Source organism: Oryza glaberrima, chromosome 1 (genome assembly GCF_000147395.1).
Source record: "Oryza glaberrima chromosome 1, OglaRS2, whole genome shotgun sequence".
Classification (NCBI taxonomy): domain Eukaryota; kingdom Viridiplantae; phylum Streptophyta; class Magnoliopsida; order Poales; family Poaceae; genus Oryza; species Oryza glaberrima.
Window position 1 is genome coordinate 21,334,555 of NC_068326.1, and position 10,058 is coordinate 21,344,612.

The following is a 10,058-nucleotide window of genomic DNA, read 5'->3' on the forward strand; positions in this document are numbered from 1 at the left end:
TGTAATCGCGTTTCTATTATTTAATCTTCATATTTATTCTATCAATTAGCCACACAATGGTACATACAAATACATTTATAGTTGATCTAAGCTACATGCAAAGCATTAAACAGCTTACAGATGGCCCCTCTGTTTGTGGGTTGTATGAGCTGTCTTTATATCTATCTGTATGAGAATTTCGAGGTTCTGCAGACGACCCACCGTCTGTGGGTTGTACATGCCCTAACAAGATTTCCTCGAGGGTAACAATCGAAAAGTACAAACCGTTATGCACCGTAGATTAGAATATTATAGATTAGTATAATTAGTCCCAACCGACGCACCTAAAATCTGTGCAGCCAAAGATAATCCAAGAGACAGATGACCGAAAGCCCACCGAAACCGGTAAATCCTAGCGCTAAACCCACAACCCAACACGCACAAGAAGCAGCGGGAAAGTGCGAAGGACGAGCAGCTCTCACCCACCAGGAGAGAGTCCTCCGCTGCTCTCCTCCGGCTAAAGTGGTTGGCTGGTCTCAGCGACAGCGATCCCTTTCGGGGGTACTAGTAGCTAGTAGCCGCGACGACGGATGGTGGAACCCGTGGGTGCAGGTGGTGGCGGTAGTGGCTGGGGCGCGGAGGGGTTGGCGCTGCTGGCCTCTGCTCCTCCAGCTCGCGATAAGGGTCTTCGTCGTCGTCGTCGTCGTCGTCCTCGCATGACCGCTCATGGCCGCGACATTGACGATGGCCAGGTGAGTATGATTGTTGAGTTAGATGTATCTTGCGTGATGGTGCTCATTATAGCTGTTTGTTCGTGTGCCTGTGCATGGCACGGAAGCTGTTTGTGTTAATGCGTCAGAGGGAGCAACCGAGCAACTGTAATTGTGATCAAGAGGTGTTTGCCTGAGAAGGTGATGCTTTTTTAGGATTTCTTAGTTTTGTTGGTTGAATGATAACTTAGCTCACTGAGTGACAGGTTTTTTTGGATAGCTTTTACCATACTCTTTAGATAATGCACCTGAGTGACAATTGAAAGCGAACTATGAGTCGGCATCAGTCCTGGTCTCAAAATGATCCTCTTTTGGCAAATTGACCGTGATGGGTTCTTTGTTTCCGTTTGCTTTACCATTTTTGTTCCTTTTCCTTTTCTTAGTTTTTTTACCCTGATTTGGTTACTTCACTTCAATTATGGTAGTAGGGCATGCAGCTTCGATAATACTATAATGTTAAATTGTTTGGTCAGGGAAATGAAGATGTCAACCGGCGAAAACTTACAGGCGGGGTTATTGTCTAGGACGCCTCCATTTGGTCTGAGGCTATGGGTTGTGCTTGGCATTAGCATTTGGGCTGCAATTCTGTTTGTCCTAGGTTGCATATGCTTCTTCCTTATATACTGGAGGAAACGAGGTAATCGCTTTGGTGATACTGCTGAACCTGAAATCCCAGATATTACCAAAGAGATTGCAGTAGACGAAGCAAGAAACGGAGTGGCTGCAGAAAACGTCCAACGTCAAGAAAGTTACACCCTCTCATTGAAGGAGAGGCAGACCAACAAAGGTTCACGGAAAATGCTGGCTCATTTCCTTAGCTGCAAATCAAGTGGTAGCCATAATTTAGTCGGATGCAGTTCAATGTACCAAAATGATAAGGCTCAGTGCTCATACTCCAGTGACGAAGGCACCTCAGGACATAATGAGAGGGAGTACTCTCAGTATGCCACAATGTCCACATCTCCTCAGATTGGTCTCCCAGAATTCTCTCATCTGGGTTGGGGCTATTGGTTCACTCTCAGGGATTTGGAGGACGCAACAAATGGGTTCTCTGATGACAATATCATAGGAGAGGGCGGCTATGGGGTTGTTTACCACGGTCGTCTTATAAATGGAACTGATGTTGCAATCAAAAGGCTTTTTAACAACATGTAAGAGACACTGAAGTTGATTTTAGCCAAAAAGGAGTGTTTCTTCCGATAATGCTTTTTAATGATTTGCTATGGTTGTTCACTATTGACCATATACTCTGGTTATGGTTTTGCAGAGGGCAGGCAGAAAAAGAGTTCAAGGTTGAAGTTGAGTCTATTGGTCATGTTAGGCACAAGAATCTGGTGCGACTTCTAGGTTACTGCATTGAGGGAAGCTACAGGTAAATCTGTGTTTTGTTAGTTAGCCTTTATATTTTCAGTTGATCGTTCATGGATCTGCAGGAAATTGTATATTTTTCTTGCAGTGACTGCTACAATATGTCCTCTTGCTGTTACACAGCCTTCAATGTCACAAGTCAATTACAACTTAAGAAAGAAACAAAATGTTCAAGTCTGGTAGCTCGACATGGTCATATTTAATCTATTCAGCAAAATATATTAACTGATAATGATACCAAGTACTGGTATAATGGTTAGAATAATCTGTCTTTTTAGATGGTTTATGTACTTAATTATGCAAAGCACTATAGAACTCGAAAAATATGCAAAGGGCCCACTTCAAAGCCTAGAAGTGTCTTTAACTGTTATCCTACTCTAGTATCTGCATATCGTGTTTCCATAGATATGCTTTGGTTCTAAATTTTCTGATTCTGAACCATTTGCTGCAATCCTGAAATCTTAAGTTAGCATCCAGGTAATAAGAAACCTCCACAACGTCAGCTTGGTCTGCTGTTAACTTCGGTGCGCAATATTTATCCATGGACTTGATATATTGCTAGAGTTCTAGAAATGGAGAACATTTAAGAGGATCTACCCGCCTTAGTAAACATGGGTGTTTGGAATGCACATTCACCCCACCAGCTAACTGAACTAGAAGTTTCTGATATTGATAGATTGTCTGCTTTCTTAATCAAACACAATCATATACTGTATAAATGTATTACTACAGAGGCATATTCATAGAACTATAGAAGTCTATTTACCTATATCAAACTACGATTTTCTGTGAGTCTATTAGGTTTACAGCAAAATATCATTAGTCTTCTCACGTTGCAGGATGCTTGTCTATGAATACATCAACAATGGGAATTTAGACCAGTGGTTACATGGCGCAATGAGTCAACATGGTGTTCTTACATGGGAAGCCCGCATGAAAATTATCCTTGACATTGCAAAAGCGTAAGAAATGAACTATCGGTGATTCTGATTTCTCCCTCTGTATATGAGACCAAGCATATAATTTGTAAACGGAATGCTGTGCAGACTGGCATATTTGCATGAGGGGATAGAGCCAAAAGTTATCCACCGTGATATCAAATCAAGTAATATCCTTATTGATAAAGATTTCACAGGAAAACTTTCTGATTTTGGATTATCTAAGCTCTTACGTGCTGGGAAAAGCCACATTACTACCCGAGTTATGGGAACCTTTGGGTAAGCTACTAAGCTCTCTTTTTAAGTTGTAATTTTCCTGATTGAGTTGCAGGGGCTGTATAAAATACTGATCAACATGAAATTCATGCTTAACTATCTCCAATTCCTTTATTCAAAGTTGATAGCGTCTCAAGCAATCGCCACTTAATCCCCCATTGTTTTCTAGGTACGTAGCCCCTGAATATGCTAATACTGGGCAGCTAAACGAGAAGAGTGACGTCTACAGTTTTGGAGTGCTACTCTTGGAAGCAGTGACTGGAAGGGATCCAGTTAACTATGGTCGGCCTACCGATGAGGTGGACATGCACAATCTAGTCATATCTATCACTCTTGCTCAAACATAACTAATGCCCGGTCGCCATAATTTTCTGAATATGGGATTTTTACCATTTGAAAGCAGTAAAACAGTTTATTTCTACATCGACTGAATCTCAGAGCTGTGTTGTGTTCTCTATGCACATGTGGATACTTCACGCTTCATATTTTTTTCCCTTCAATAACACAAGACGTGCTGTTTACAGGTGCACCTGCTGGAGTGGATCAAGCTGATGGCTAGCAGCAGAAGAGCCGAGGAGGTAGTAGACCCTGCGATGGAGGCCAAGCCAACCAAACGGCAGCTGAGGCGCGCGCTCGTGGCTGCCCTGAAGTGCGTCGACCCCAACGCGGACAAGCGGCCCACGATGGGCAGCGTCGTCCGCATGCTGGAGGCCGATGATGTTGCGCTATCATCACGGCAGGTTTGTTTTTAGCATCTTCCCTCTTTTGTTTCTTTTCTCTCTGAATCAATTATTAGTACAACCATTTGTCGCCGTCGGTGCGATGCTGAACGCCTGAACCGCCTGAAGTTTTTGTATGCGCCCTTGCTGAAGGATCGGAGGAGCCCGATGGGGCGATGCGTCGACGGCGACGGTTCAGGGCGTGAGCCGTCCGGGACATCGGCGAGATACGATGCAGCTTTTGTATAAGCGTTACGTACAGTCCACTTTTTATCACCAGAAGGCCTGAAATATTTGTGTTCATACTTCGTACTTTAGAGTAAGGCAACATTTCCTTTTTTCCTCTGGAAAGAAATGTAAGTATCTTCATCTGTACAATATCACACTAGCACTACGGATCCGTTCTATAGCGTCTCTTTCGGGATCTCTGATAGGATCCGTGCTCTGCTCATGAACAAAGGCACCGTCAGGCTTCCGTACAGATTGTGGAGTAGCTGACTGCTTTGTCATGGTTAGTGTTAGCAACTTGCGCTAGATATGAATCAACTCGCTTCCATTTCCCATATTGTTCGCAGCAGCCACGGAAAGGCCTCCTTTTGAAACGGTTGGGTCCTTTTTTCGGCTCATCCCCCCCTCCCCCCCCCCCCCCCCCCCTTCTCACCGTTGGTGACACCTGTACAATTCTCCCCTTCTGAAATATAAGACCAGCTCGACTGGTTTAGGTTTCAAAAAAAAGTAGTAGTAACTAAGGGAGCGAATTTTCCATGATTTATCGGCATTGTGCTTTTAGTGATAGGCGACGTACCCGTCGACAGCGAGACGCCTGTGATGACTTCGTCAATCTCTACAATGGATTTGCCGGCCCAGTCTTCGAAGATGCTTATAAGGGTAGGGTTTACGTGCATGCGTTCATAAGGGTGTGTGCGTGCGTTATGAGTGTCTGCGTTGAACTGTGTAATTCTAAAAAAAAAAAAAGTAGTAGTTGGGTGAAACCTGGTTTATTTCCTGGCAAAAGGCTGAAATAGCAGCCTGACTTCGGAACGGGCTACTCGCGAACGTGTGGGCCGGAATGTCAGCTGGACGTAAATGGGCCGCTCGATGGCCCATCCACCTCGCCGCCGACGTGGCGCCATCAACTGCGCCGCCGCTTCCAATCCCAGCACCGCGAATCTGCAAGTTCATGTTCGGCCTTAGCACCGCAGTCAGCAGAGCAGCGATTGGTGGCGGCGCCGGTGGGACTCGCCGGGCCAGCGCGTGCCACAGCCTGCCGACGAGGTCAGGGATTCAGGAAGGCGCACCGCGCACTGTTGCTTCATCTGCAGGGCCGGCGTTCTTTCGGCGGGGGAGTGCCGGGTGGCGGTGGACGACGACCCCCTCGAGGTGCTCGACCGTTTGCCTGACCGGGGCGCGGTGCATCAAATGATCGACGGGAAGTCGGGAACTCGACCAGATCAACAGTGCGAGCCCCAAGCTGCCCAGCGGGGACTGGAGCAATATCTCACAGTTTCGGGGAGTCTCCTCCGATTCAGAGGTTGGTGTGGCCGTGTGGGCAGGTCGCGGATTTTTCCGTTTACTCCTATTCAGGGATATATGATGTGAGTAATGTGGCCAGGTCGCCGATTTGTCACGATGAGCTTCTCCTCCAGGTTGATCCGTCCACAGATTCCAAGGTGCTGGTAGCTAAACCTATGTTCAGTACGAATTTCCCCATATATCCAGCCGGGAGCCATCCTGCATCAACATGGATGGAACTTCCCGTATATCCATCCGTTGTGGCCACCCAGAGGCCAAAGACACTGGATCATCATGGTCAGTTATTATGTTAGACAAGATAATCTCCAGTCTGCCACGTTGGAGCTCAAGCTTAGCTAGAACATTTTTGACAAAGGGTTACTGACAAATCAAGGATTCAAGGTATGGAACATCCCTTGGGAACTTCAGCAGTGGACATGCAAATCTGTTAAAATGAGGTATATACATATTCTTATTATAAGTTTTGGCTCACCCTACAACTAGCATTATGATATGCAAATGTTCAGACAGGAAGGTAAGTACCTTGAAAAGGCAGAGGGAAGTTATCATTATATATTACCTTTACTAGCTTCAATTCATCCAGCTTAAGAAAAAAATCATATAACAACAACATATAATACAAGGACAACAGAATGTCAAGCACATTACAGACAAATATGCTAGTAGGTTTCATCGTAAACCAGATATTATAGTAGGAACAGTAAATAGCCACTTGGAATAGTAAAAAACCTAAAATTATTCTTTGAGTTACTAGGTTTTTCAGATACTAGTAGCTTGAATAATTCATTTGCAGTGGAAACAATGCTCTTCATGCTGCATCTTGGTTTTTCGCATCAAGCGACTCCAGCTTATAGCCACATGTACATAGGCCTTATCATATAAATTGTCAATGATCCGAAAGTAAGTCATCATCCAGGTTCTCTTCATCATCAAGGTGCAAAACACAGTCCATAGACCAATCACAAATCCTATGCTCATCCCGAGGTAGAGAGATCCCATATGGCTTCTATCTTCATAGACACTTTGTTGTGTACCATTAGTTGAACAGTTCTTCAAGAGAGGAGGCCCACAAAGACCAGGATTTCCAACATATATATAAATCTGGTCATCGAGTGCCTGTAGCTGTGATCCTGATGGTATTGTGCCTGATAAATTGTTGTATGATAGGTTCAAGTGGGCCAGAGAAGTTAGAGCTGACAAACTTGGGGGGATTTCACCAGATAATTCATTGTAGGACAAGTCAAGGGATTCCAACTGCTTCAAATCACCAATTTGATCAGGGATTGTTCCACTGAACTGATTACTTGATAAATTTAAATTGGTAAGTCCAATAAGTAAATGTATTTCTTCTGGAATATGCCCTGTTAGCTTGTTACATGAAAAATCAAGATTAACCACCTGATTGTAGATTTCAAAGGTGTAGTCACGCTGTTGATCTTTTGTGATTACTGGTATGCTCTCTTCAAAAATATAGTCCTCACTATTCTGAGCTATAACAGTCATTGCTTTGAAGTTTGCCAAGGAGTCTGGTATGGATCCTGATATGTTGTTATGTGCTATGTCCAGAAAATGAAGTTTACTAAGGTAAATAATGTTCTTGGGAATATGGCCATGGAAAATATTTGACCGCAACCTCAAGATTTGCAAGTTTGGCATTCTTTCTGGTAACCACTTTGGCAAATTTCCAAAAAACCTGTTGTGTGAAAGATCCAGGAACAATAATTGTGAGGCATTTTGAAGAAATTGAGGAAATTTACCTGAAAGTTCATTGTGGTTCAAGGCTAGACTGAGCATATTAGAACCAAATTTATCTGCAGAGTTTGTATTGGGCATATCTGACTGCTTCCAGCATTGGATTTGTTCAAGATCTCCTGTTATTTGGTTTCCTGACAAGTCCAAACGTTTCAGACCAATCAATTGGCACATAGATGGTGGGATGTTACCAGTAATTCGATTATTGGCAAGCAATAGCTCCTCTAGCAGTGGAGCTTTGAGATCTGGCAATGGCCTTGACAAAAAGTTCGAGGACAAATTCAAGCGTGTCATACTCATATGGAGTTGAGGAACTTGACCTGTTAACAAGTTGGTACCGAGATATATGCGATCTACTGAGGTGTGTTCTAGGCTTGGCGGTAATGAACCGTGCAACATATTTCCTGATGCTTCCAAGCATGAAGCTCGGGAAAATGTCACCCAGAACCAATCTGGAATAACATCATCCAATTTTGTATTTTCAAGAACAAGATAATCAATGTCACTCTGCCATCTAAGCCACAAAGGAAAGCGCGGCCCCAGCTGACATGACCGGAAACGTGCGTTTCTCAGTTTGAATGGCGGGGAAGAATTTGTATGTATATCTATTTTCAAGAAGTTGTATGACAAATCCAGATCCTTCAGACGTGATAAACGTTCAATATGCTTGATAGAGACCACGCCCTGAAACCTATTATAGCTAAGATCTAGAGTTATCAAATTACTGAGTGATCCAATCCCTAGAGGTACAGGGCCACTGAAGCTATTGTGGGAAAGATCCAAAACTTCTAAATTACTTAATGCTCCAATCCATGATGGTGCAGGGCCGCTGAAATTATTGTAGCTAAGATACAATTCTTTCAAATTACTTACTGCTCCAATTCCAAGCGGCACAAAACCACTGAACTTATTGTTGTCAAGTTCCAAAAATTTCAAATTAGTTTCTGTTCCACTCCCAAGTGGTACAGGACCGCTGAAGTTATTGTTGCCAAGAGTCAAAAATTTCAACTTACCAAGTGCTCCAGCACCAGCAGGTATCTCACCAACCAACATGTTTCCATCCAGTACAAGAATACTGAGATTGCTCATTTTGCGAATCAACGTTGGAAATGTTCCACTCATATTTGTAGCTGATAAACGTAACTCTTCCAAAGTATTCCACGAGCACATTGGCAACCGTTGCATGAATTCCCTTGTCTGCATCAATATTATTGTAATCCATTCGCAGTACTTGCAGATTGCACATATTTTCTAAGGTCTTCGGAATCAAACCAACAGCATAACTGGCACGTAGATCTAAGACACGTAGGGCAGACATGTTACCCAATCTGTCAGGGATAGGTCCTGCAGGTGCAAACCACCCATATCCTGAGAGATAAAGCTCCTCGAGGCTAGTGAGATCCCAAAACCAATTGTGTTGGAGTGGCGTGTTAAAAAATGGATTGTTTGATAGATCAAGGACCTCAAGGTTTGTGAGGTTTGAATGGAAAAGTTTAGATATGGTATGGTTAAGACCACAATCAAACAAACGAAGGACTTGAAGAGCAGGAAGCATGTTCACCACATGAACCCAGTTCCGTGAGGAACTGAGGTCAACCAAAGACATGTCTAGATGCCTCAACAAAGTGAGACGTGGCAACCAAGAAAGATTAGTAGAAGACAAGTAAATTTCCATGCCCGGTTTGTCGAAAAAATTTGAGGCAACATCAAGGTATTGTAAGCTAGAGAGATTACCAAGTTGGGAAGGTACTTTTCCACTGAAACTTGCCCTCGAGAGGTTTAGATACCTCAAGTTCTTGAAACCACCCATGAAAACCGGTATGCTCGTTCCATTGAAGTAATTGCAGCTCAGATCGAGATGCCTCAGATGTTGTAAACCTATCAAAGAGGAGCTCATTTCACCTCCCAACATGCTCAACGCATCATAGTCATATGAATTGTACCAGCAATTATTAGTGTTGCGGAGGTTAAGCACAACGACGTTGCCGGTTCTATTGTTGCACCGGACCCCTTTCCAGTGGCAGCAGTCGTCACCCTGCCATGATGACAACCGGCCGGCAGGGTCCAAGAGGCTTGCTTTGAAGGAGAGCAGTGCTTCACGCTCGCTGGCGACGCATCTCACATGAACACAACAGGTGGATGGTGTTTGCGAGATGAGTAGGCACAAGATCATTGCAGCTCCTCGGAGGAGGAGCGCCAGTTTAGACATATTGACCTTATTTGGTGGAGTACCTACCTAATTGACTGTTGAATCTACTTTTCACAAGAGGAGCGTGCTGCTTACTAGTAGTAAGAGGCTAAGAGCACGCACGGCCGGGATGGTTTATAGCATCTATAATTCTACGCGTATCGAAAGATCAAAGTCTAAGATCCTGTTTAGATTTTAACTTTTTTTTTCTTCAAACTTTTAACTTTTCTATCACATCGAACACAAACTTCTAACTTTTACATCACATCGTTTCAATTTCTTCAAACTTCCAATTTTAGCGTGGAACTAAACACAGCCTAACATGACTTCATTCGGTAGCAGTTCGGTTGTCTTTTTGGGTAGATGTCATTTTTACTCCTTTGGATATATGGATGCTGCCATGGTATCTTTAGCGTGGGGGATCAGGCAGGAGGCTCTTTATCACGTTGAATTCCATATGTGAACAGGAAGATCGATCAGTGTCATTGCTTGGATTTTTATCCAGTAATCAGTTCCAATGAGTATGCTTGGATTT

The 10,058-nt window shown here is 43.7% G+C and overlaps 1 protein-coding gene, 1 long non-coding RNA gene and 1 pseudogene across 3 annotated transcripts; 2 read left to right on the plus strand and 1 right to left on the minus strand.

The window, feature by feature from the left end:
- The first annotated feature begins 379 nt into the window (after nucleotides 1-379).
- Nucleotides 380-4,546, plus strand: LOC127759833 (probable receptor-like protein kinase At2g42960). Of its 2 annotated transcripts, none has more exons than XM_052284052.1 (8): nucleotides 380-731; nucleotides 1,223-1,900; nucleotides 2,017-2,121; nucleotides 2,957-3,079; nucleotides 3,164-3,334; nucleotides 3,501-3,630; nucleotides 3,856-4,071; nucleotides 4,204-4,546. In XM_052284052.1, exons 1-8 carry the CDS (start codon nucleotides 706-708, stop codon nucleotides 4,297-4,299), a joined length of 1,545 nt encoding a protein of 514 aa, XP_052140012.1. In that variant the 5' UTR covers nucleotides 380-705; the 3' UTR covers nucleotides 4,300-4,546. The 2 variants fall into 2 exon arrangements, with proteins under 2 accessions (XP_052140012.1, XP_052140013.1); XM_052284053.1 differs by lacking the exon at nucleotides 380-731 and adding an exon at nucleotides 755-890.
- Nucleotides 4,547-5,229: 683 nt separating this feature from the next.
- LOC127759835 (uncharacterized) lies at nucleotides 5,230-8,248 on the plus strand. The gene is made up of 5 exons (XR_008015016.1): nucleotides 5,230-5,581; nucleotides 5,663-6,020; nucleotides 6,751-6,904; nucleotides 6,992-7,034; nucleotides 7,150-8,248. It is a non-coding gene; the product is annotated as an uncharacterized LOC127759835 (long non-coding RNA).
- A 321-nt stretch (nucleotides 8,249-8,569) lies between these two features.
- Nucleotides 8,570-9,603, minus strand: LOC127759834 (receptor-like protein EIX2; annotated as a pseudogene).
- Between the last annotated feature and the right edge of the window lie 455 nt (nucleotides 9,604-10,058).